We start from the raw sequence: 27,787 nt of genomic DNA, 5'->3' as shown, positions 1-27,787 counted from the left end.
CTAGGACAGATGTAATATGTCACCTAATATATGTTGATATGGGGGGATGAAATAGAATGTGAAATTTGGTAGAACTTCCATGTCTGAAATTATTGATAGGTTTAAAGAACATGGGAGCATTTTAAGGAAATGTATTTCTTGGTATTGACCCTTTCTTATCTAGAGAACTGCTCTTTAATGTGCTTTTGACGGAAGTGTTTCCTCTCTTTGCCCTGCCCCAGCCCTGGATTGTTTCTGTGGCTGCTCTGTGCGTTGAAGGTCAGCAGGCGCTTGCTCTAGAATGCAGATGTGATCTGCTGAGCTCAGCTGCTAGTGCAGCCTGTGTGCTTCATAGCACTGTGCTAGTTATGTGGCATTCCTGCTTCTCTTAATCATAATAGGCTCAGGGTATGCACTTGATTTTGGCTTTAAGCTGGAGTGAGTCTGAAGGAATATTTTGGAAGTATTGAACTGTTCCCTCTTGCTTTGGTAGCTCTTTGAGGGGGTGGCAGTGGGATTATAAAACTGGTTTTTGGTTTGTTTTTTTTTTTTGGGTACATTGAATTTGCTGTTTTTCTGCATGACAGTGCCCTGCACTTTGCTTTCTTGAGTGACACCTCCCTTTTTTATGTTTTCCCATTTCTTGTGAAAGAGGGAACTGAGTGGATGCAGTGTATTTACTCTGGCCTGCTCTGGGATAGCAAGGGGGTTAAGAAAGGAAAGTGTTAGTTTGAAAAGAAGGGAGATGAGAGTCTGGTATTGACTTCTTAGACAGCAGCTGAAGACACAAGCCTTTATTAGCAATCTTCCTTTCTAGCGTGTCAGTGAAGGAGGGAGACCTGAACCATTTGGAATAAGTTCAGAATGGTGCCTTAGCAAAAGAACATAAGAAAATAACAAGATAAATACTGCAAGGCAAAATTCCTTTGAATATTTATCCACAGATTTGCAAAGAGTTGGTAAATAGGATAAGAAGGATGAAGTTGGTTTTGGTTTTTAATTTATTTAAATGATTGTTTTCTGGAATAAATTGCTGCTGAAATATTGGAGTCTTTTGCTCAAAACAAGTTGACTCAGAGTACTTATGGCCTTGTGCAAAAATCGTGTTATGGATTTCACAGGGATAGTCAGGTGATCTTTTTCTGTAAATCTGGTGAAATATGTTCATGAGAGGTTTTGATGTAGAATAAGACTGTTGTGTTGGCATATAAAATGAGTGGGAGGGTAAAAAGAGTTTATAAGGCACTAGTAACTTTATAGTATAACAATTTAATTTTGCTATCATGGCTTCAGACTAGGGTGAAGGATTTCTCACTTAATTTGGCGTATTAAATATTGAACTTTGTAATGTCAGTATAAAATGTTTGGATGTTCAAAAGTACCTACTTCACATTTGTAAGTCATGGTTGTAATTAAAGAAGTAACTAAATTTTTATTATATTTTAGTAGGTTCAAAAGTGGTTATTGCCAGTTTACCTCATGAATGAATCAAAAATTTTAAAATCCTGTCACAAAGATAAAGAAGTAATTTTATTTTGTTTCTGTGATTAGGGAAACAATTAGTGATTGAAAACATTTTGCGTATACAAAACCTCCTTCACAGACTTTGTCCTTGGTTGAGAAAATTCCAGAGAAAGTTTTTAAGTTTATTTCTTAATTTTTGCTGAATTTTTTGCATGTACATTTTTTAAGATTTTTGTCACTTCCTTAAAACTCTTTCTTAAAGTGTAAGGGATCTAGTCTTAAAGCCCTGAATGATTACAAAGTTTTAATACATAGCTGATTTTAGTGCAATGTTTGTATGCATCATTTATCATATATATGTATATATTCAGGCTAGTTTTTTCTGGTTTAGTTTTGTTTATGTACATACATGCATCTGTTTCTAGAGTTTTCTGAGTTATCTTCTGTAAAACAAAGTAAATTAACAAAAAATAACAGCACTTGATCCAATATAGAGTATGTATAAATAATTTTATAAGACCAGTAAAATCACAGACTGTAGGTAATTAATTCCTGTATGGAATAGCAGGGTTTTGTGATTTTGCTTGGTTTGGTATTGTTTGTTTGTTCTTTTTGTTGTTGTTATTGGAGGTTTTTTTCCCCACATACAACATAATTCAGAAGTAGCCACTAGGTTTTAATTTCCAGATCTTATTCTGTTTAAGGTGATTTTGTGTCTTGTTTTCTGTTTTTCTAAACGGTATTTATCACCTTGTCCCTTATACCCAAAGATACTTGATTGGAATTTGCACATGGTATCTAAAAATGTAAGGAGAGACAGATCTAGAACATGCAAGTAACAGTTTGACACTGCTTTATTGTTTTTAAAATAACGTGCTGAAGTTGCTAATATTGCTAATAAACATAATTTTCTTTTTTAGTTTTGACACCAATAGTTAAAAACATATTATGTTTGCTAATGGATGCATTTATGTTTCTGTAGAGTAATTTATTATACAGGGATTGAGGGTCTGATGTGAATAAATTGTCCTGGGGGGAGTAAGTAGAGCTGATTGGTTCTAGGAAAACTTCACTCAAAACTTTTTTTGTATGTTGCCATCATCCAGTATTAAGTTTATGATGTTTGGTAGCCGTGGCTGACATGGAAATGTGAGGGATTTATTTGGAGTTTGGGTTTGTTTGGGTTTTTTGGGTTTTTTTGCTTCTACTCAAGAGAGTTCAACGCATGTCAAGACTGCTGGCCATGTAATTAAAGAAAAAATTATTAGAAACATCTTATTCTTTAATTTTTAGTTTAGCCTACCAGTATCTGTCCATATATCACCAGCTCTGATAATAGGCATTTTTATGCAGATTACTTGAGATTCACTCTCTAGTAGTCTCCTTTTCAAAATAACTGAAGAATTTGGAGGCTTTTTTAGAAGGCATAAAAAGTTCTGGTATAATTATAATTCCTATTTCTAAAAAGCTGTTTGCTCTGCTTCAGTCTTTATGAAGTAGACTTACCCAGGATCAAACTTTGAATATATAATTTTCTTCTGCTTTTAGTAAATCTAGTAAATAGTATTTTGTTTGTGAGAAATAAAATTTAGAAGACCAATGCAGTTTTTATTATCTTAATATGCTCTTTTGTGTTGATATGTAATGGTTTTGTCTGTTTATTTTATGTCAAGGAAAACACTGGATTTTTAAGAGTAGAGGTACTGGACTAGTGAAGAGGATAATAGGCCATGAAGAAATGAAAGAGGTTTCTAAAGGCAGGTTGAAGAAGAGAGAAGGAAATGGTATTGAAAGCTCAGGAAAAAGGTTGGATTTCCTGCAGAAGGCAGACAGGCCCTCAGAATGGGCAGGCCCTCCTTATTAAGGCCTGTAGACTATGGTGAGTAAGGAGAACAGAAGAGCTTGTTATCTGCTGAGAGTAATATTATAGAGTCCAGAGCTGCTCTCTAAAATTATTTTAGTAGAGGTGAAGATGTGTGTTTATGTCTTCACACTGGCAGAACTTATTCTTCAAATTTTCTGGTGGAGTGGATTGTGTGTTCTTTGCAAGGAAGTGTCTAAAACATAAAATTAGACAGTATAATTCTGGAATTTTTTAAGAGGAAGCAGGTGAAGACAAAATATTATGGATAAATGGTTACTGTGATTAAGTGTCCTGTCTTTGGAAGATGCTCACAGAATGACACTTCATGAAGGATTGATTCATTTGGGTTTCTTTTTAGAGATAAAGCTTTTAGTAGTGAATAAAAGGTCATCGTATGAATCTTCTCCAACTTGTCTGCGTCATACTTTTAGTTTAGTCTCTTAAACTTGGGTTTAGTTTCCACAAGGTTTCCAATAAAATTGGTTAAGCAGGACTGTAGCATTGCAAAAAGAATCTTAGCAGTTGAGTTGGTCTAAAAGACAACAAATCTTTTGACTAGACCCTAGTGTGAATTAGAAAGAAAAATGGCTATGCATAATCCATCTAGACTATCAAGAAAAACAGAGGGAATGGCATCATGCATTCCCTTGCATGATGCAACAGAAAATTGTTGCATCAGTTTTCCTTTCTCTCTGTCTTGTGTTCTGTTTGTTGTTTGCGTTTTTTTGATCAGTCTTGATCAAAATAATTTTCAGGTGTGATAATGGAAAGTTCTGCTAGTGTTGAACTTGTAGATTTCTAGAAGAGGATTTTACTGATGGACTTCTGTGCACTACATTGTTACAGAATTCTGCTCTGAAATTATGGAAATAAATGCTGTGAGTAATGGCATGGCTCATATTTCAGGAATTGCTAGCCCAGTGATTTAGTCACTAAATTGTTACTGGATCAACAGGAGGTGAGGCTGTTTTAGACTTGGTGTGGAAGTGTATTGAGGTCTTTGTAGGACTGCTTCTGGAAAATCAACTTGGGGTGTGAGATCACAAGCTGAGTCATAAATTCTGTGCCAAGGTTATTGGTGTTAGAAAAATTTTGAAGATCACTATTGTTGGTAGAGGTGGAGGGAAGGGATTTGTTTTGTAGAACTGCTAAAATTAGGTAATTTTATCCTACATGATCCTCATTAAAGAGAAATGTTGTAGGAAAACACTCCAGATTTAATTTGTTTAATAATCACTTTGGTGCTGTTTCTCCAGGAATGAAGGATAAAGCAATACTTGTCAAGGTGAAGCTGAGCTGAACCTTGAAAAGTGTCAGAATAACATGGAACAAAGGATCTTCAGCTATTTGAAGAAAAAATTAATTTGGTATATGGAGAACATGGTAGAATTTAAACATGAATACAAAATTAAGTTAATCCCTGCAATAAAACAGTGCAGTATTGCTGTTTTTCCTTAAGGTGCTGTGCACAGCATGGAGACAGCTACAGCTGTAGTAACGGAAGCAGTCATCTCAAAGTGGGAACCAGGATCACTGACTCCTGAAAGAAACTGATCTTAGGGACAGACTGTGTGTTTGATTGCTTTTAAACAAATTTGTGGAGTTGGAAAGGATTTGTTGTGAAAAACAGCCAGTGTAATACTAATTGAAACTGAATATGAAGGAGAATATCCAGGCTGCTACAAGAGTGTGCAAGAGGTCACTGAGGAAAAGCACAATGTGAAGTAGGAAATGAAGCAAGCTGCAGCATGGATTAACCCTAGATTGTATCATTGAAATTCATCCTGTTTGCTATTAGTACAGTCCTCTAAATGAGAAGTTATTTGCAAAGGACAAGAACTCCTGCTGTCAAGTTGGAGCTTGCCAGGTGATGTTGGCTGAGGGAGAGCAGGAGAAGCTCAGCTGAGGTTTGAGTGACTGCAGTACCCGCACAGAGAGTTACAGTGACTCACCTGTATTGGTTATTTAACCCACTCTGCTGCTTTGGGAATGAGGAGTCCATGCACAGGGGCAGTACCTCTGACAAAGCTCTGTGCAGTCACTGGAGAGGACAAAAGCTTCTGCAGGAGTCCTTGCTGGGACTCTTGTCACTTGATCTGAGCCTTTTCATGCTGCCATGAAAAAGACAGATTTCATCTTTCTTAGGTTATACTGGTTGTGATGTGTCTTCAGTGGGTGCAACAGAGTGCTCATGGCACAGATTCTGAGACATTGTCTAAATTTGTGTATGCAGGGCTGGTTAGGTGATCATGGGACATAGTAGTGAACCTTTTATAAAAAAATCAGTATGGTGAGATTAGAATTTCATCTCGTTTAAAGCAAAATTAAGGCTGGAAAATCAGTGTAAATGCCATCTATTTTACAAGGGGAATAAATACTAGATATATGAAAAACTTGTTGAAGCTGGGAAGCAGTGCTGTCACAAGTGGGGATGAGTAGATTGTAACTTCTAATTGTACTTGAGAAAGCTTTTAAGAATTGTGAGGTGTTGGACCAAGCTGCCAGTTGGAAGCATGAGAGCAAAAAATTAAAAGTGATGTTGGAAAGCTTGCAAGAAGATAGGTCACATAAGATCAAGTTCAAATTCAGAGAGAGAATTTTTGACAGTGCCTGGCTGTTGTGGAGAGCTGCAGGTGCTGCCTCATTTGTGTGGATTGGAGGGATCTTAAGTTTTAAATACAAATGTATGTAACTACAGATGTTAAAAGCTCCCAGTTCACTATTGGATTAATTTAGTGAATTAGAATTTTTTACATGGTGAAACTTTTACCTAATCTTTGTTTTATCTTTATATCTGTGGACATACCTGGTCAGAAGAGCACTCTTTGTTTTGGTGGGACTGATTGAATAGAACATTTGCAGGAAAGAAGCAGAAGTAATTTCCCAGCTGTTGTCCAGTGAATGCTGTGTGCCTAATGGTTCATATCACTGGTAGATTCAGGAACCAGCTCGTGGCACCCAGCAGCTTTATGTGACTTAATCCTTCTCCAGTAGCTGCCAGCAACCACCTTTACTCTGAGGGTGAGAAGAAGCACAGCTGTATAGAACTAGTTGGAACAATTTTAAAAGATCTGAAAAGATGCTAACAGTTCTTGCAAGAAAATAACACAGGAATTAAGAAATCTGTATTGCAGTCAGTGAGCACAGTATGCAGAAGTAGCAGAATGGAAAAACCTGTAATTCCTTACCTCTGAAAACTTGATGGTACATCTTTCTAAAAGGAGATTGTGCTTTGCAACTCCCCAGTAAAAGTTACTGGCTGGGAGATTCATGGCTTTCACTAATACTGCTCTCTGGACCTGGAAAGCAGATTCAATGGCATGAGTAGTTCTAGCTGAACATTTCTGGAGAATCTGTTTCTGGGAAAACATATGTTTTCTCCAGTATCAAAGTACATTATTTTTATTTTGTAGAGAAGTTCATATGGGGTGTGAAAATGTTGAGGAGGTGACAATAAAATTAAAGTGCATAAAGTAAATTGTATCTTATGCCTAAATATTAAAGATATACATGATCTTAAGACTAAAATATTCTGTTTAGATCTTCGTAATGTTAAAAATACTACTCTGTTTGGGGAAGTCTTTTTGTGCTCCATTGCAAGTGACAAATGTCTGTTTTGAAATAAATTGGTCTAAATATGAAAAGAACTGATGTGTAATTTGGTCAATTTAATTTTATAATTTACATATGTGGAGTTAATAGCTGATTTGAAAGATCACAGTCATTTTAAAATGTAGTCAACTTTGAAGTACAATTTTAGATATGTTGCTGGATTGCTTTGCATATTCTAGTGATAGTATAAATAGTACTGAAGTTTCTAATGCTTCACAAGTAGTCTGTTTTTAATGAAGTAAAATTTCAACTGGAAGATAGCTATTAACTTTAGGTTACTATATTTTTAAATGTTTACTTACTTTAAAGTACTGTTCTAAAAATTTAAAGCAGCATATTTTGGGGGAAATTTGTATGTGAAATGCTTACTTATGATTCTTTGTTTCTCTGTTTATTTTTAAGACGAGCAAAAATCAAATTAAAGTAGATCTTGTAGATGAGAATTTTACAGAATTAAGAGGAGAAATAGCAGGACCTCCGGACACACCATATGAAGGCAAGTAAAGTTTTTGTGTATGCAATTGTTGTACATTTCAAGTCATGTGTCTTGAGATGCTTTGTTTGTAAAAATAATTACAGCATAAAATGTAGAGGTACATGTTTTAAAATAGTCTTTTTTTTTTTTTTTTTTAATAAGCTTAAAAAACTCTTTCAGTTCAGCTTCTGTGTTCCCTGAGGAGAGATCTGTTTGGCAGTAGGATAGACTATCCCATATCAAGGTTAATTTACAAATATGAGCAGAGTGGTTTAATTGGTATAATTCTGACTTCTAGTTGTTTGTTTACTGTCTTGAGAGCTTGAGCTCCTTAACCATGAAGCATTAAGAAACTTAGCTTCAGTGCATGTATTAACTGTGCATGTATTTCTGTGATCTAGAGTGGTGATCATTCATAAACATTGCATTTCTCCCATCTCAAGCAGAGATGCTGTTGCAAGTTAAATTTGGGATTAATTTTGGGCATCTGTGTGTCCCAGTACTTAATTTATACTGATGTGGGGGAGTCTGTAAGTAGAGCTTCATATCTTTAGCTCTCTTCAAAAATTATACCTTACTGACTTTCTAGTTTATTAAAGCTGGTATTACTAATTATGCATCTCTTACAGTCTGGTAAAAGCAAGGTAACTTCCATAAAGAAGCTTTAACAGAGGCTAATATAACATGCTTCTGCAGAGATACAAAATTACTCAATAGTGTTGGTACTTGTAAACTTTGTGTATAATATATATGGAACTGGCAGACATACCTTCTATTTAAAGTTCTTTCATGATAAGTAAGGATTTTTAATTTTTAAATAAAAAATTTGAATGGCTTTAAAACATAGTTTTACTTCACTTTTTCATGCCAGGTATCTACTTTGATCTGAATTTGTACTTTCAATAAAAAAGTATCAAGGAGTGTCTCAGGCAAATAAATTGTTTTTTTGGAATATGAAACTATTTTGCATGTTCTTCAGGTGCTCTAGTTGCTCTATGCCTTTGAGCTAACACTGAGACTTTAGTATTCCCTTGACATTGGACACATGCCATTTGTCATTATTTTGAAAAAATAAATTTTCATCAGGTGGGGAAAGTACCTGGAAATTGTTTTAGAGCTATAGGAAGTGTATGTACTCAAAAGCATTAGTGACTGCTAATGAAAATCTGGTTGTCACATCTTCCCTAATGGAGGACATCCCTTGTGATTTGCTTTTCTGGACTAGAAGCTGGTGCAGTAGCATTGGACTGAGAGCAGGGAGAGTCTCCCCTCTAGCTTTGGGACCCAGGACAGGAAAAGAAGAAAGAAATAGCATGACAGTGGTTGACATGGAAGAATACTGGGCAGGGGTGGATGTCAGAAGCTGACAAGAAGGGAAATTAATCTGGAAGAAAGAAAGTAGAAAAGTGGAAGCAGCTGTAGTGGTGGGGGTGCCCTGCAGATTCCAGAGTCCCTCAACATTCTAGTAAATACTGGTGGTTTTTCCCTCTCCCTCCCTTGTCCCATGTGTCTCCATCTCATCATCTGCAGATGTATAGTTGACAGATGATAATGTCTGGAAACAATTTATTCTGGTTGTGATATGTGCCTTCAATTTAAAAGGAGAACAATAAAAAGGAGAGTCTCAGGCAAATAAATTGAGAATGTTCACCTAAAATACAGACTCATGCTGGTGATCTATTGAGAAGGGAATCATTCTAGTTAGAATTTAGTATAATATGGGAATCTATAAAATCAGAGGGTTTTAGTCTTGTAAATCCAAGACTTAGTATTGTAATAACTTAATATCTGTATATAGGCAATTGAATACTAGGGAGCATCTGAATGGTGGTAGAAGGGTGTTGGTTTTGGTGTTTATTTTCCATTCAGAGAGAATGAAACCTTCTTGGGTCAGTTGGTTTGTCAGAGCTTGCCATTTTCCCCCCCTCCAGGTCAGCATTACCTTGGCTTATAAAATAGGCCTGTTTTAGAGAATGTATTGAGAGTTATTTGAAATTAAATATGTAACACTCATGAGTGTTACATAAGTTAAAAACTGTATAGCAGCTCATGTAGAGGGTAAAAAAAGATTGAAATATCTGTCTGCAGAACTGGGTTCTGCGTGATGCTGAATGATTCAGGTAGACAAGAATTTCAAAAGCTGGGTACTGTGCTCAGATATTCAGCATATCCTGCTAGTGGAAAACAGCAATATGTTTAGTGCAGAATTTGTTGATGTGAAATGCATGCACACTTACATACCTTTGAGTAGATTTAATTATGAGGATATAGTAAATACCCCTTGGTGGGGGGGGAGGGGGGGAGTTTGAACTTATTGTTTATTCTGATTTTGGCAGGGATCTCATGGAAGAGCAATGTGATTGTATGCTTACTTTAATCTAGAAGTCATATGCTTCGAGGAACAAAATGAGAGTTACTGCCAGCCCAGTTTCTGGTGTTTCCTGACATTAGAATAATTTGCTTTGGAATGTTAATATTTCTGTAATATAGTTATATGCATTTAATCCCTTACATAATTATGAAGGGCGTGCCAGTGTTTTTTGTCTTCATTTTATGACTATAGCAGTTATGCATGCTGCACAATTACTGACTGATGTTTTGTCATCTATAATCTGAACAGTGACACAGCAAGAAGTGCTTTATGAAGAAGTTTTATGCAGTAGTTCTGGTCAGACAGTCCCTGTGATACAGGAGGGAATTCTAGAACCATTGTGAAGTGAAAGAACAGTTGTTGACCATAGTTGGTGAGGTATCTGAAACCAAACTGCTGCTGCAAATTTTTTTATAGGTAATGTTGGAACATTAGTTAAGAGTGACTGAGAGGAAGAATGCCATCTATTGACAAAATTTACAGCTTTTATTTATCTGTTAGTAGTGTCAACTCATATTGATCAATTACCGGAATATTGCAAGACACCACTTAATTGAAACACGGTTGCATCCAATGTTAAAATGTGTTTGGAGAGAGGACCTTTGAGAGACTTGATTAATGGCTGCTGGATTTTACTTGAGTCAAGAGCTTTTAAGTAGATAGGTTGAGGTTTTGTGGGTTTGGATTTTTTGAGGTTATTTTTTTTTAAAGCCTGTGTAATATTGTTATTAATTTCAAGCCAAGCTTGCATGTGAGCCACAGCAACTGCAAAATTTATAATAGGTTATTTCTTCAAGGGAAATAGCTAAAAATTGCTCTAACTCTTGTGAGACCTGTTCCAGTAGGACTACAGAAGGAATATTATGCCATTACTGTTTAATTCAATTTCAAGCATTAAATAGCCACAAAAAAGCCATACATATGCATCCTCTTAAAAAATGCTGAAATATTGGCTTGCAGAAATTAATATATTCGTAATTTGTATTTTAAATTTAGTATTAAAAAAATCACAGATTTGTTTGGGTTATGTCTTTAAGCCTGTATTTTTAACCTCAAAGTTTAGTGCAAAACAATACTGTATAAATAACACTACCAGCTCTTCAGTCTCTGGTGAAAGATATTGGTGGCTGAATATCCTATTAGGCAGAAGACTGTAATAGTTTGTGGTAAGCAGGAGAAATGGTAATACCTAAGGATAGATTGCATATTACCTTACAAAATGATGTGGCAGCAAAATCGTAGAAGGACTGATGAGTGCAGCTGGTTTTTTCTTAGAAACAGTTGCTGCTGAATTATGCTTCAGTTCAAAGAAAAGGAAAACCAAACTTCCTTGAGGTGTCTTATTGCTGTATTTCTTCAAAACTGTTTATCCTGTGCTGTCCTGTGAGCAGACAAGCAATCAACATAGACATTACTGTTATAATTTTGGATTTATTGGTCTTTCTTATATAGTACTGTCTGTTAAAATGTCTCAAGTTACTTTAGAGTTAAGTGAGAAAAAGAACAGCTGTAGGCAATAGTGTAAAATTCCAAACTGATGCTAAGTAGTTTCAGGTGGAGTGTATTAGACTGAAATACATTTTAAAAATGAGAGCTCTTAGGAGCTACTAATGTGTTTTTTGGCACAGATGAAAAGATGCCATATACTGTAACTGCTGAGAGGAGTACTTGGAGGCCTTTTTTCCCTGTGCATCTTGCTGCCAGTATTGTAACTACTTGAGAGCTGGTTCTGTGTGCCTTGATTTGCAGAGTAAATCACTGGAAATCTCAAGGAAAATAGATTGCAAATACTTCAGCATTAATTCAAGAAATTGTATAAATTGTAACGCATTATACTGACAGAGGGAAAAGGTTTCTGAAAGAAGAGCAGCAGGTTGAAGAAAAAAAATGCAAATGAGAATAAATGCTTTCAATTTTTATAAAAAATGAAATGTCTAAAAATCAGTGTATGTTTTTTAATACCCTGTTCTTTTTGTCATTGAACTGCTGTCTGGCAAATGGCCTTCACTGTGCAGCCAGAGATAGTCTGAGATTGCTCCAGAAGACATAAGTATTGGTAGTGAACTTGAATGTTAACAGAGCTATAATGGAAATAGGATAGGGAATGATACTGTGACAAATAAATCAAACTGAGAAATGTTTAAAACTGGGCAATAGGAGGGGGTTCAGTCTTCAAGCTCCTGTTATCCTTTATTGTATGCTCTGGCCCTTCATGTTGTATTAATGATACTGGTGTGTCAAAGTGTTGGCAGAATTGAAACAGAAGTAACTACTTCAGCTGGTAATGTAGCACATAATAAAAATTAAACACTGGTACCTCCTTTATTGTTTTTTTCCCAAAGTGTGGGAACTTTTCTGAAAGAGTTACTTGAACGTATTTGAATTTCAAAAAGTTTAAAATTAAATACGGGTAATTTCAATTGTGTAATTTGAAGAAAGTTTGTCAAGAGGTATCAAAAAAGAGCCAAAATAATGTAATATCCCATGTTGAGCCTGAATATTCTCGTGTCCTCTTTTTTCATCTATTTAGGAGATATTTGGTTCTTATTTTGGTATATTTTACTAAAATAAAGCATGGAAATGATAAGACTGGAAATGAGAATGTACACAATAAATATACCTAAGAAATATAGGTAGTGATTTGCACAAGCAAACACAGCTTTTCTAACTGACTTTATTGCATTTGTTTGTGAAATAGATGAAATCTAAATGAATGTCCTAATTAATACGGCTGGGTGAATTTGAATTAACTTGAAAATCAGCTCATTTAGAAGTGTAAGCTTTAGTGTCATGAAAGACTTAAGTTTGAATAATGTTCTTTTGGTATAATTTCCAACTTGTTCTTGTCTTTTGCAGGTGGAAGATATCAGTTAGAGATAAAAATCCCAGAAACATATCCGTTTAATCCTCCTAAGGTACTGCAAACACACATTTTTGGGTAATACAGTTTGGCTTTACAACAAGTTTGGTTTGAGTATTCTTATATACTTGTTTGTTTGTTGATATTTTTGTTGGTTTTTGTTGTTGTTTTTTTTTAAATTCACTTCTAGACAAGGATTGGAACTGTTACATTTAGGTAGAAACAAAGCAGGATGCAAAACTGTGTCTAGTCAGAGGTACACTCTGATTGTTCCTAAAAGTACATACTGGGAAATTTTGGGGGAGGAGCTTGGGCCTTATTATTGACCCTAATGTAATGTTTTTCTGACAAGATAAATACAGTTTTCAGGTAGTTTTAAATTATGTGGAGGGTACAGCTGTCTTCCCTCCCCCTCAGCATTGTTGAAGAAATGTTGTAATAGGGATTTATTGGTTCTTTTAATTTCTTGGGCTCCATAAGTTATACTTAAAAGGTTTTTGAATCTAACCTACCAAGTTTCTAGTAATAATTAAATAGAGACTTGTAGTGTTGTGTGTCTTGAAGAACCAACAGAGAAATATAATAGAAATAGATATCATGCACGTGGATGAGAGATGAGAAACGGCTGTGGTAAAGTCACTCATATTTTTCACAACTTACTGGCCTTTTAACTTTACTGCATCTTTCTAGAGCTTCAGTTTTGTCATTCCACTCTGAATAATGTTCTCTCCAGCCATGTGCAGCTGTAGATTCCTGTGCCCTGATTTAGTCCACTCTTCAGTGCCTTGAATCAGTAGTCACTTGAGTTGTCTGACTCCACTTCTTGATTGGTTTGCTTTTTGTTTGAAAGAGGTCTTTCATGAACATGTCCTAGGTTCTTATTATTTTCACCCTGGTATGTAATACTTGCAAGGAACTGGGAAAGAGGAAGGAGGAGAGAGGTGTCAGTTGCTCATAGGTTCTTTGAATTACTTCCTTGGGGATGGAGCAAAAGACACAGAAAATCTTAAAGAAATGTCTGTTGGTCTTCAGTTCTTTAATCTGCACACATTGTGCTGGGACTGAAATTAAGGAGAGCTGAAACAGGTTGCAGATGCTGAAAGATCAGTCTGTATACCATGATTTAGTTGCTGCTTTAGGGCTTGGTGGTCTCAATTTCCAGAGTTCACAGGCAGCTGTTAGAAACTCAGTGCATTGTAGCATAGTACTCTTATTCTGGAGTCTTGAATTGGAAGCCTTTTTGCTTGTGTCTGGCCCTGCCTTTCATCTGAAAGAATTCTTTAGCTTGTTCAGTATGTGCTTTGACAGCCATTGTTAGCAGTCGTTCACTGTGAGAAATTATCCAGTATTTACATCGCTTTTTACATTTTCCAAGTGATTTCTAGAATGTGGTAGTCAATAAGTGCCTCAGCTGACATGATGGTTTATTTTTGTCCTGGAAAGCAGAACTGTTCTGGTCTTGCCTATTTAGACACCAGGATTGCACTGATTTTATTATAGCCCTGTATGTCTGGTCTTTTGCTGTAGTGCCTGGCAGGTGATCTCTTCACTGATTTGCTTGCAGGTCAGGGGCAAAAGTCAAAAGATCTGTGCTATACATAAAATGTTTTTCAGGAGTTTGGGGTGAGGAGGAGATGAGAAGCAGATGGGTCAGAATCACTAGAAGGCAATTACAGTGCAACATGAAGAAAATGAAGGGGGAATTTCCAAAGGCACGTATGTCCTCTCTGAGGACAGCTTTGGTCTCTGAGACCTTTAAGAGAAAGTGCTGCTTTTACCTTTCTTGGTGTCTTGAAATACCCAGAAAACCCAAACCACCAAACCCCGGTTTTAGTAATGCTTTGTAAACATGAATACACTTTACTGTAAAAATATGGACATGATTCATGAATGAATGCTGGGACTAGATCCTTTCGATAGCAAAAAAAATATTAGGAATCTAATTAAGTTTTGGGTTGGTGAACAGCTTTCTGCATATGAGGTAATGAGACAGGATGGTTATAGACGTAGTAGCATCCACTTTCCAACACATCTGTAGCCAACAGTTTAGCTCAACAGTGAATGATATCCAGTTTCTATGTTAAGGGTTTAGGACTTTGTGAAATCTAGAAAGCCCACTTTTAGTAATGTTAGAAGTTTTTAGTCTGTATTTGACCATCTGCTTGTGAAAACACTTGTATGCTGGAGGATATTTCTAAGTAGCTTTGTGTGATCCAGGGATGTGAACACATGAATGTGGGAAAGCAATTAGGGATGAGTTTGGGGAGCTGGAATGGGCAGTAGTCTGTTGTGAGTAAAGCCAGGCTCTAACAGACAGCCTTACAAACTTGAAGCCTCCTGAAATAAGCAATATCACATCTTACTTCCATTTGTAGTACTATATTTTCCAAATTAGTATTTCTTCATACTATTATTTAAAATGGTGGATTTAAAATGTTTACTTAGTATACTGCACTTAATTCCTGCTTTTGTTTTAAAAAATTGTCTTGTTTTTTAGGTGCGGTTTATCACCAAAATATGGCATCCTAACATTAGCTCTGTCACTGGGGCCATTTGTTTGGATATTCTGAAGGATCAATGGTAAGATTCCATGGGGGTTTAAATGTGCAAAATCAAGTGTACTGGTGTCCTGGATAGGAGGCATCAGCTCACATTGCTTTTCACCTTGTGCTTATAATTTGAGATGTCCTTAAAGCACACGTTATGGTATAGTATAGTGAGGTGCAAATATCCAAATGAAATGATTGGGTGATAATTTTGGAAAGCACTAAGTATTTATTATATACACAGAGAGTTCTTCCAAAAATTTTTGCACTAGGATGAACATTTCATTGTTGACATTTTGGTGGTTTTATATGAGTTAATTTTTAATTTTAGTGCTTTTCTATTAACAAATACTACCCATTGCCTTCTTTGATCAGTTAATTTTACTGCAGAAGTTTTAATAGCCAAAGTCTGTGGAATAGACTTGTGTCCAAACTAACAGCTGCACTCACTGTTCATTTGTTTTTCAAAGTAATTGATTTCATGTGGTTTGAAGATTGTGTACAACAGTTGTATGATAGACATGATACTTAAGATGGCCATTTTCCTCCATGTCTGCCCCAAAAGAATAGTACTGGAATTCCCCAGCAGATCATACCAGTGTCTCATCCATACAAACTTCAAATGCTTGTAAAGTCAGCAACTTTGTCAAGAGTGCTGTTGGCCAAGCAGGTATCAGTTGGGTTTGAAACAGAAACTTTAGAGGAGAATGCTGAAGTCTTGCAGGTGACACATCAGGGTATTAATCTTTTACAGATGTATGAGATTATAGCAGTCATCTGGCACAGTATAGTGTAAATTACTGAAATAAAATTGTAATGGTCATAAACTGTTGTTTTTCTAACTTTTGGAATGGCATGTTTTCTTACCGTCTCAGAGCACTTGATGTTCTTTCAGGCAATAGAATCTTTCAGTATACATGCTGTGGTACCTGGCAGAGATTTTCTTATCAGTAAAGCTAGTTCACTTCTATACCTGCATCTAATTGTCATACCACCCTACAATTTTACTGGAGATTGACTCTTCAGCTGTCCCAAGTACAGTCTCCTGAGAGATCGTACTCTGAAGCAGATTAATGAATGGGCATGAGGTTGTCTGGAAGTATCAAAAGGCAACAAAGATGTAAAAAACCCATGAGCTTCAACTTAATTTATTTACCTTTGGGGTTGTTAGTCAAAACCTTTGATATTTGAGAAGGACAAACAGGAGAGTTGACCTGTATTCTTGTAGTCTTTGAGTTATGTCTAGCACAGATAATTTGATCTGTGTCTTATTTCTGTTATTTCTGCATGATGAAAAAACCCAAATATTAATATCTTCCTTCTCCAAGACGTATATGGAATAGGAGTATTGGAACAAGAATTTTACTTCTGTTTAATTATCCCAACTGACACAAGAAGCACTAGTATTATTCCAGTTATATAGTTTTAAACTCTTCCTTTGAAACAGTGTCTTCATTTGGAAGCACTAAGGAGAGAATTGCACAGAACCTGGTGGTGATGGAGGGAGATTTCCTGTATACTATTAATCCCTCTTCAAATGATTCTTAATGTAGTGTGATTTCTTCCTTTTCTAGTGGTGCTATTTGTAAGTTTTGTTTATTTTCGAATCATAGAATGGTATGTGACAATCACTTGAGCATTGTTGAAGTGTTTGTCAAAGCCTCTAATCTTTTGATAAGAACAACCTTATAGCTGTCTCCACTGTTTACTGTTTGAAGCGTTTTATATTGTGGTAGATAGGACTGGTTTTCTCCTGAGTATTTTCCTAAAACTCAATAAGCAATATGAATGGTTAATATTGTTTAAATAAGTTGTTTATTGTTCTTCAATATATGCAGCTTTAGTTAATTAAGAAATGCCCACAGCATGGAATCATAGAACCACAGAATGGTTTGGGTTGGAAGAGACCTTGAAGATTATCTAGTTCCAAGCCCCCTGCCATGGAGAGGAACACCTTCCACTAGACCAGATGAAATTTGAAGTGGCAACATTCATAATATACATGCACACAGACAAAAATAAGTATGTACCAAGGCATACTTGAAAAAAATTACCCTCGGGTTCAGTGAAATACTTGCAGATGCCTTTGGATCTTCTCAGTGGGCAAAGGATTAAAGCTTGAGGAATGGTGAGGGAATTAGCCCAGGCTTCATTGGCTTTCCATGGCAATCCTCAGAGTCTCACAACTTGAGAGTTTGCTGGCTCTGAGAGTCATCCCACTCTGGGAAATGTCGGTCACAGCCTGCTGTGGTCCACAACAACTCAAAGGGTTTCAGTACCATTGTTCATGGATAGGGTCACAAGATGATTGCCTTAATTCATCAGTACATTTCCATCCTGGCTGCAAGGATGAGTTGGTATTTACTGGAATATTCCTTGAAAAGACCGGTAATAAAAATACTATTCCACTTGATCTCTTGTTCGATGGAAAAAGGAACTCAAGGCTATTTGTTGGAAAACAGGAGCTTGCTAGACAACAGAAATTCTGGGAGCAGACAGGGTTTTTGATAAGCTCAAGGAAACCTAACTGTCCAGGTGCCATTAATGCAGGCTGAGGCATTCCTGAGACCATACTGGCCTAAGGAGGGAGCCAGGGGGAGGATGTACCACCACACACAACCAAAAATAAGTTTTTTGCATGTCTAGGTTGAAAAGTGTTTTGAATAAAATAGCTTCATTAGAAAGCAAGCAAACAAAAAATAAGCATTCCCATCCCCCCAGATTTATATTTTAATATTTAATATTTATTAATATTTTAATACTTATTTCACCAGGGATTCAAACTAAATTGGCCAGATGCAATTCTGAAATATACCTGTGGAAGTATTCTAGAAAATATATTAGTTCCACAATCTCTCTTGTCAAATCTTTTAGCAACAGCGCCTGTTTTTGAAGTGCCACTTCCTTGACTTGTAATGCTCTTAACTGAATAATGCTCATTTTGTTCCTGTGTTTAAATATAAGTCTCAAATTTCACTGCATATCTGTTTTTCAGTGAGGTTTGAGAGTTAAAGGACTGGAGAAGTTTGGCCTATGGGCCTCAGCAGGATTTCTGAAAGAGTTAATAAGCTGATAAAATACTCATTCATAGATAGTGAATACAAATACAATCATTTAAATGCATTTATATAGTTTTAAAAAGTCTCTTCCCTAATCTCCCATCCTGTGGTAATTTGCTGTTCTAATGAGCATAGTTGAGATGATATTCTGCATATTGGCAGGAGATTTTATCAGTTTGAAAAGTAATGTCTTTATTTTTAATGAGTTTAATGAAATTATTTTTCAACATTGTGGGCTTGATACTGAAATTCTTTGCAGCTGTGGATTTTCATCATGTTTTGATTAAGTACCTGTTATGCCAGTTTGTTTGCAAAGCTGCTACTGTTTGCCACTAGAATTATAATAGGGGTAGGATTTTGTAAAAGGAATACTGTTTATGGTTATCTGACATAATTTTCATGGTGGGGTTTCACTTACTATGGCCTATATTTATCTTCTGGGCTAGTACTGTCTCGAAGCTTTAATCTGAAATATACACGTATCTAATGCAGTTCATGGAAACCTGAGAACTAAATTACTTGAAAGCTGTTCTGCATAAATCCCTTGAGCAGAGATCATTAAGTGAATGTGTCCTTGCTGCATATATGGCTACGAAAACTCTTGGCTTTTGTGGGTTTGACAGTCAGTAATGAATAATAAGAATATTTTGTCATAGTGACTACTGGAAGATGTGTGCTTCTGTTTTAGTTGAGATGCAGAAGTCATTATAAGAGATAATGCAGTTTTAATAGATAAACAAGCAGCAGCCAGCTTGTAATCTTCCTGGGTACCCAGTACTGCTGGGTTTTGTTCAGGGTGTTTGAGGAGCGATGAAGCTTCTTAAAGCTTTGAGAGGAATGCATGGTTTAACATGGTTTTAGGGAACCCTTCAGCAAGCAGACTGTCTTTCCCCTCTGTGCTGTGTCAAAGCTATCCTATTATTCTTTTTTTAAAATTTTCTTTGATTAAAAGAAAAGGGTGCCTGGTCTTGTAGCTGTCCTGTAAATAGTGACTATGCAACGGGCTTCTACTCAAAGCCCTTATTAATTTTCTTCCAGATTCCATAAGCTGTTGGTTCAAGGTCCCAGAAATTTTCTATTGGATTAACAAGCTTATTTATTTCACAAATGGAACAAATATTGCAGATTATTTAGAAAAAAGTGTTCCCATAGCCATGTTTGGATGACAGAGTGGAGTAGCAATCTGCTGGCTGCAGCTGTTCCTGGCATTCTGCTTCGTTACCCTCTTGGAATAATGAGAGAGATTTGTTTCTTAGAGTGGAATGTAAAGAACATAAGTAAATACTTCCTAAATGGAGAATTACTTAGCTTTTAAAAATGAAGAAAAAAACCTAAAACCTGGCAGTGTTTTGTAATCCTCTTAGGACTCTCTCTGCTCATCAAAAGGTAAAAGAAATTTCTTTCCTTGGGCATGCTGGGCACAGCTGGCTTGCTGTGCCTTTTAATGTTAACACTATAGTCACCCAAACTAGGGGTGCTCTTTTTTAATGGAAATGCCCTGAGATACTACTAAAAAAAGGAGGAAGAAAGTTTAAGTGAACAAAATGTATATCAGCTCTCTTTGTTCTGATTCAATCCAGATTTTCCTTGTGGTTTAGCAAATGTAATGCCAATAGAAAGCTGAGCTTTTGGTTTGGATGTCCAGAGTGGAGGCTTTTAGTTTCAGGTTCTCTGAGGGCCAGTGCATCCCTGTAGGGAGCTCTCTGCAGCTCACTGCTGCATGACAGGAGCCTCCTCCCACTTTGCAGATGGCAAACCTGCAGGATAGCTAAGCAACATTTTGGGGTGGGAGTGGAAGTCAAGGAGGAGCAAACAGGAGCCAGTAATGTCATGGGACAAAGGCAATGTAAGGTCATGTGCAAGGCAAATAGGAAATCTTACCTGTAAAACTCATTATACAAGCTGGCTGCTTGTTGCAGGTTTCCATTGAAGTAGTGTACCTGCTTAGAGAGTTGTTGTACAAGAAAGATGGAAAGAGGAAAAATCTAGAGTGAAGTAACAAGAATGATGGTCTAAGCAAAAACAATGTACAGTGAAAGATTGGAAAGCCATCTCAGTGTGCAGAGTATTATCAAGCATGGTGAAGAATTGAAGTGGATTTTCCAAGAGCCTTCTGAGGCTTCAGTTAAGAACAGATCAGACAGAGTCTGTCAGGAGCAATACCAAACATTGCCTTTGGTAGGGAGGAGAGAACAAACCTAGAACACAGCCATGCAGCTGACTTGAGTTACCAAAGAGAATTGCTTGAACTCCATGAGCTGTTGCACATAAGTCAATACCTCTAAGTAAACTTCAAATGTAAGAAGAGTTGGAAATACCTAATTTTTTCAGGGTTCTATTCTGGATCAATAAACCTTTGAGGTGCATTGGAAAATTCAGAAGATCTGTATCTTTGCACTGGAAATTCGTTTTAAGGAAAATACAACTTTTTTTCTTTTCATTCTTCCCCTGGACATTCTATCTTTGGCTTGTGAAGATGTTGAGGAAGGGGGTGGTGGTGTGTGTTGGGATTTTTAGCTTTGTGCCACTATCAGTAGAGATTTTTTTTCAGAACTGATGATGGAAATTGGTTTTGCTTTTTGCTCATGAAGCACAGGTCCTGCCTTACTGATATCTGTAAATATAATTCTAGGCAGTCATCTCCATTCACTGCGTTCTCACAAAAGAAGATAACAGGAAGAAGGAAGAGCTTTTAAGTTCATGGGAATCAGAATCTATTTTTAGCTGTTCTTTCAATTTCTTCTGTGAATCTTAATATCTATCTGAAAAATTAAGACTAAGCTATGAAAAAATAACAAGCTGTTTTTACTTTCTTTGATCAGGAAAGCTAATTGGTGTTCTAAGGATAGAAGATTTTAGATGATTACACAATAGTTACACAAAATATGTCAGTTTTTCTTTACCAATAATCACAAACTCTAATTTTTTCTTTTGTTTAATACAACTGAAGCTGTAATGGGTTTTCTTTTATGATTTAAGAATACTTCTTTTATGATTTAAGAATATTTCTTTCAGTGTTTCTGTCCAATACAGACTGTCTTACTATGCATGAGATGGGAAAGCTGTTTTGAGGCATGAGACTTGAAACTAAGTTGTAAGCTACATTTTTAAACCTTTTATTAAAAGTTAAACCAATGTTGTCTAAAACTTAGTATTTTAGAGTTTAAATTCTCTGATCATATAGCCATCTGTGTGTGTGTGTATATATATATATGGATAAGTTGTTGCTTTTTATCGTTATTTTGAAGATGGAATGTCAGATGTCCAAGTGTCAGTGTGCTTTGTATAAAAATCTACAAATATAAGAGGTGAACAGGGATTGGAAGAACCTGGCAGTGTGGAAAGCTGGAGGCAGCTGGTGTCCATGGCACCCTTGGTTCTTAGCAATGCCTCCTGCTCTCCAAAGTGTACTTTATACTCCTCTCCTAGAGGGTACAGTGGAAGTGGAAGTAAATTGCATGTAAAAGTGGCACAAAAGGCTGTGATCCTTTTTATGCCATCTTCTCTACATTTTCAGATGTCTGTAATGTAGAAGGATTTCTGCAAAGGAAAGGGCAGAACAACTTTTATTTGGAGAAAGTGACTATAGCATTAGTTATGGTTGATAGGTATTTCATGTTGAGCCAATCTTTAAAACTCTACAGTAAATAACATAATAAAGTTACTTAACTGAGAAAAAGACCAAAGGTTTTACAGTGGGTGTTGCAGATGTGCTAGTACCTGAAATTGACTGCATAAAAATAAAAATAAAAATTATTTTATCCATTTGAGCATAGTATGGCATGAAAGACTTCGTATTCCATGACACCTGAATGCTGGAATAGTAAATATGTTCCATTACACTCCTGTAATGCTAGGAGATGAGACTGTGAATTATGTCATCAGTGTGTACATTAAATAGGTTAATTTAAAAATTGTATAAACCAGTAGAGATTACAAGCCCAAGGAAATGATAGGAGCAAAATAGCATTAGGAACATGTAAAGAAAAGAAAATCACTAAGGAATAGTTTTGAAAGAGGAGAATTGTATGTTGTGATGTTGTGATTTTTCAGAATTCAAATTTAAAAGCATAAGGATTTTTTTGAGATTTAAGTATACCAGGTTCAGCTTAAGGGACTTGAAGCTGGTGTGGCAGTTGGAATAAGACACTATGTGCTAATTAAAATCTCTGTCATTTGGGATGTTTCTCACTTGCATTTTGATGTAGAACACTGCACTGCGAAAGCTTAGCAATAATTATCAAGCTAAAAAATAACTTACTGAGAAAGATCTTCCAGAATTACAAACAATTAGGGAAGAATGGCATGTTTGAATGGTTAGTGACACAGCAAGAAAGCATCTATGAACATAATATTTGGGTGCCACAAATGTACCTCTGACATCTTACCAGCACCTATGCTTTGTTCATGGGTATACCCTGCTAGAGGACCTTAATACAGTGACTCAGTGCTGGAAAATACATCAGTTTCTGAAACCTGAGCCTGGAAATGCACTTGCACACTGTCTCCTTTGTAGCTGGAATGTCAGGTCAAACTGTTCCCCACTTATTCTAACAAAGCCTTTGCATTTATTTGCAATCTTCTGAAAAGAAGAAACTGTTTTCTGTTGAGTGAAAATTGAGGTTTGTTTGTAAGAAATTGGATGCCTGTGTTTCACAACTTTGCTCTGGCACTCATGTGTCATAATCACTGCTCAAATCTAAAATGTCACATCTTCCCCACTCACCTCACTCCTAGTTCTTAGGCAGAGGAAACAGATTTGTGGATTGCTTTGAACATCTGTCTCTGCCATTGCCACCGTGATTTTAAGAATCTAATTGTTCAAATCAGAAATACTCAACTTTCACAGGGTCTGTGGGGTTCTTACTTGGTTTCCAGTGTGTGCCAACTGAAATGGTAATTCAGAGGAGTTATTTATGATCAAAATCTAATGAAACTATGTAAAGGTTACAACTTTCAAGACTTCCAGTGTGTAATAATTCCATGTGGTTACTTTTGAGTAATTGATGTCCCTTAGCATATTCTGTTTTCCCTTACTAAATTATTGAAGTGTCTTATTCTAAATACACTTTGACATCAAGATGAATGATAAGAACCTAAAATCTTAGAAGTTCCAACTCTGGGGCTGTGCTACCTTCAACAGGGTTCTTCCTCAGGGGCAAAGGGGAACTTTACAGGACCGTTGTGACTACAGAATGTTTTCCTGCTGCCAACAGTCAGGCAGTGAACTATTTTGATCGCACGTTCCATAATTAGCCTAACCATTTTATTATTGTAGTAGTAATTAACTATGTAAAGGTTCAATTTAATGAAAAATATAATGTTAAAAGTGGTGCAAAGAGACCTAGTGTATAGAATTCCTTACCTGTTGGGCGTGTTTGCAATGTAGGTCACTGCTCCTGCCCGCAGAGTGCCGGCAGAGGGAGCAGCCCGGGCCCGGCCCCGCCCGCACCGGGACCGAGGTGCTGGTACCGCGCTGAGGGAGGGTGGCACAGCCTCGTCTGGCCTTGGCTTCTCTGGGGTTTTTTCTCCAGATGAAATGAATTGCATTCAATGGGTATGGTGAAATGTGTAGGTCAAGGTACTTTCTAAACTTCAGACAGCGTTGTTAATAGGAAAGTCCACATTTAAAACCTTATTTAAATATATATATAAAAGAGTATTTTAATAAATGTAACCTGCAGCAGTTTAAAATTATGTTTCTTGGACTTAAAATCTGTACATGAACTCATAGCTTCTATGATAGTACAGGCACAGGATATGGTTAAGGATATTTTGAATTTTCACTTTTAGGGCAGCAGCAATGACTCTAAGAACAGTGTTGTTATCGCTGCAAGCATTGTTGGCAGCTGCAGAACCAGATGATCCACAAGATGCAGTAGTGGCAAACCAGGTAAGATACTCAGTTGATTGTGATTTTGTAACACTTCTGTCATCTTTACTGACTCAGGTTAGGTCCCAAGGCTTACAGAAGATAAAAGATTTTAGACAATTTATTGTAAAATGGTGCATTCTAAATGTGAGCTGCTGCAATGTTTTGTGCTCTTTTTGATTCCAGAGTGAGTATTAGTTACTCTACAGTGTCAGGAGGATTTGTCCTTTATTTATATCACCTTGTGAGAAATGTCTGGAGGTAACAGCATAGTTAAATGAATTCCAGTGTAACTGGCCTTTCAAAATCTAAAGCTTCCAGTATAAGAAAAGCAATATGCTATTTGTTTTAAATGAGTTTTAACTTGGTGCTGTTTATTGGATTTGGCTTGGAATGTAGCTCCTCTTCCAGATTCATATGAATGTTGTGGAGCATTATATTTGTTTAATGTCAAAATTTTATGAACGATGACTTGGGGATAACTGTTTTCATCACTGATTGAATTGCTATCAGTAGAATTGTATAATCAACAAGGTGTGTTGCCTTTCAGATTAGTGATAACTTTTCATACCAAAAGAATATCAGTTGGATCTTGGGCCATACAAGAACTGGCATGATTTTGTTAAAAGTGTTGCTGAAGGATAGAAACAGTTATTCCTTTGACAATTCTCAACGAAGTGTCAAGTATGTGTGTGTTTTCCTTCCTACTCTGAGGAGGAGAAGGGCAGCCTGGCTTCCCCACTGGCTGACAGTGAGGGTGTATTTCAGTTACAGAAGAACAAAGCAAGCTGATGCTGGAAGAACATTCTATCTCACCTGTATCTTCTCTAAGTCAGAACCTTCCAGGGTAGGGTGACAAGGTGTGCACTACTTCCCTTTAAAAGCCAGTGAAGAATGATAGATAAACTTTTTTTTTCAAACCTGTCAGGATTCAGGGGGAAACATGGAGGTTAGAGGTAGCCCATTGCACTGCTGGGTGTGTGAGAGTGGCTTGCTACCACTGTACTCAGTAAGTACAGAAGGTTTGCTTGTGGGATTCTGCACTAAAGCTGCTCTGAATAAATGTGCCCAAACAGTTCTGACAGACTGAATTGCTCTGCCCAGGGGGAAGCGTTGCAAAGGCCAGAAAGGCCACCAGGCATGTCCCTGCACTGGGTTTTTTTCCCAGATGTATGCCCTTGTTGTCACACTCCTTCATTAAAAAAACAACTATATATCCTTTTTTACAAAGAACAAAAATAGTGTTTCCTGTTCTGGCTCTGATGGTAGAACTTTGTATGGGAATTGTAACAGTAGAACCCTGTAGCTGGTAAGAGTTTTTTTCCTCAGGTAAAGAACACCATGAATCTTTGTAGATTCCAAAGAGCAATTTTCCAGGCTGCCCCTTAGGTGCTTGTGTGGGTGTGTCCTTGGGACTGTGGCATGGCTGATGTTGGGGGGATTCAGTTTATCCTGTTTCCTGCAAACACCTGTATGAAAACTATGCTGGGGTTTGGCCTTGAGTTACAGGCATGTGATTGTATGTAGAAAGTGATTATAATGGTTTTAAGAGAGATATTGGTAAACAACTGCTTTTTTCATGTGTTTATTTGGTGTTGAGGTCTCTTTTACTTTGTTTTGGGGTAATTTCTTTTTCCAAGACAAACATTTCACAAGGAATTGATTATTCTCCACACTTGTGCTATTTTATTAAACTGTGTGCTGTCCAGGTAAATGGCAAAAGCTCTTGAGAGAATCCCAGGGAGAATTCCTGTTTGAGTAAGAGCAGTATTTTCAGACTCCAGCTGTCTGTTGTATTAGTTGCTCTGATTGCTGGGTTTTTTTCAGTACAGCAACACAAACTGCCTCAGATTCCTGATACTGAAACATCAGTGAAAGTTGCCTTTAGGCTTTTCTAAATTCAGTGAGAAACTGGATTATTTACAGATACCTAAGTAAAGTAATTCTATGAATAGAACACTGAAAGCTAATTCTGAGTAAAATGCAGTTATGACTAATTTTTTGCACTTCAGCTAGTTGCTTTCCAGGCTTGGCAGTGTTCTCAAAAATATTTTTAAAAAATTAATTGGGGAAGATCTCTTATGAGCAGAAGAAAATAGTACTTCAGGATGCTACTGGTGTTTAATTTAATCCTTCTTCTTTTTTAATCATTACACCAAAAGAATTTGTAACAGACCACTGCATTTATAACAGTGGTTTATTTCCAAAAGTAGATTGCCTCCCATGTTTGTTTCAATGCCATTAATGTCACCACATAATAAATATACAAATTATGACATGTGGATCACATTTATAGGAGGTGGGCAAGGCACACAAAGCAGTGTAGATGGTGTGGGTTGTTGCAGGAGAGGCAAAATGAAATGTACAGCATTTTACTGTGCTTTATAGAGCTAATCATTATTTTCATGTAATAATGAAATGTCTAAGAATAATAATCAGTTTCTGTCCTTATAATGTACCTAAATATTTGAAAAATGTATTTCCTAATATCTTGTCTTATTAAAGTGATGATCTAAGGGAAGAGGTTTTTTTAAGAGGAACTTGATATTGCATATAGAAGTTGTTAAAATAGGAAAATCATTTAACTTTTCTGAGTACAGTTTATGACTGCTGACCCACTTTCTTGGCAGCTGAGTTCTTGGCACAGGCTAAAAATTCTCTGCAATATGGTCCAGTCTGTTGTTTATTGGAAAACTGGTTAGTGGTGAGATTGGTACAAAATAATATAGTTACATACTGGCATGAATTTTTTTTCTTTGGTAAGTAATAGCTTTCATGAAGAGTTGCATCTCCCTAGCTTTCTGTGCTTGCTCACCTGTGTGAATAAGATCCTCATTCTCAGGAAGAAGCCCAGTAGTAGAGTATTGGCCTGGACTGAAGAACTGCAGGCCTACTTGCAGTGTGTAAAACAATATATATTTTGAACTGGTTAGAGAAGTACCATGTTCAGGAGATGTTAACACAGGAATAATTTGTACTCTGTTGCACTGAATATAAATTTTCAGTAGCTGTGCTAAATATAGCTGCTTTACTTTGATCTGTGCAATTGAGAGCAGTACCTGGCTGCACACATCTCATACCAGTAGTGCATAATTTAACCTGCAGGCAAACTCATTATATCAAATGCTTGCATGGGTTTGCTCTTTGTGTAATCCTCACCTCTAAATTTACTTTAAGAATAGCAGCATGATCAGTATGAAACATTGTGGAAGATATCATAGGAAGAATGATGGGTTGCAGTCTGCCATATTGTCTTGCTGTTTGGTTGGATTGCTGAGTTGATTTAACTTTCTGCTTTTCCCCCTCTCTCTTTTGTGTAGTACAAACAAAATCCAGAAATGTTTAAACAGACAGCTCGACTTTGGGCACATGTGTATGCTGGAGCACCAGTTTCTAGTCCAGAATACACCAAAAAAATAGAAAACCTCTGTGCTATGGGCTTTGATAGGGTAAGTACAAATAACCTAACTATTTTTAGTAAGGGCAGGGCAAATTTATGTGTATATATACAGGAAGTCATCAGTATCATCAGAATCTACTAAAGTAGATTCTCTACTTTCATGATGTTGTGTAGGTCCAATTATTCTATTTTGCTAATTATTTTTAAGAATTGGAATTTTAAAATACTACATTATGGATAACTCTTGTGAGCTCCCCCTGCCTTTTTGAGACAATTTTTCTATCA

At 36.6% G+C, this 27,787-nt stretch overlaps 1 protein-coding gene across 4 annotated transcripts in view; it reads left to right on the top strand.

Moving 5' to 3' along the window:
- Nucleotides 1–27,787, top strand: part of UBE2K (ubiquitin conjugating enzyme E2 K) — a 44,155-nt gene that overhangs the window by 9,958 nt on the left and 6,410 nt on the right. For 3 of the 4 annotated variants that reach the window (XR_009274650.1, XM_058803461.1, XM_058803462.1), the window contains 5 exons: nt 7,322–7,415; nt 12,622–12,680; nt 15,123–15,205; nt 24,024–24,123; nt 27,423–27,551. Coding sequence is in view for 3 of the 4 variants with exons in the window: in XM_058803461.1 (XP_058659444.1) it covers nt 7,322–7,415; nt 12,622–12,680; nt 15,123–15,205; nt 24,024–24,123; nt 27,423–27,551 (465 nt within the window). In the remaining variant the exon portion in view is untranslated. Of the gene's footprint in view, nt 1–3,116; nt 3,323–7,321; nt 7,416–12,621; nt 12,681–15,122; nt 15,206–24,023; nt 24,124–27,422; nt 27,552–27,787 lie in introns of those variants that run through there. The other variant, XM_058803463.1, reaches the window with a different exon arrangement.

The sequence above is a fragment of the Ammospiza caudacuta genome, chromosome 4 (genome assembly GCF_027887145.1).
Source record: "Ammospiza caudacuta isolate bAmmCau1 chromosome 4, bAmmCau1.pri, whole genome shotgun sequence".
NCBI classification, from domain to species: Eukaryota; Metazoa; Chordata; class Aves; order Passeriformes; family Passerellidae; genus Ammospiza; species Ammospiza caudacuta.
This window is presented reverse-complemented; position numbering and strand designations above follow the sequence as displayed.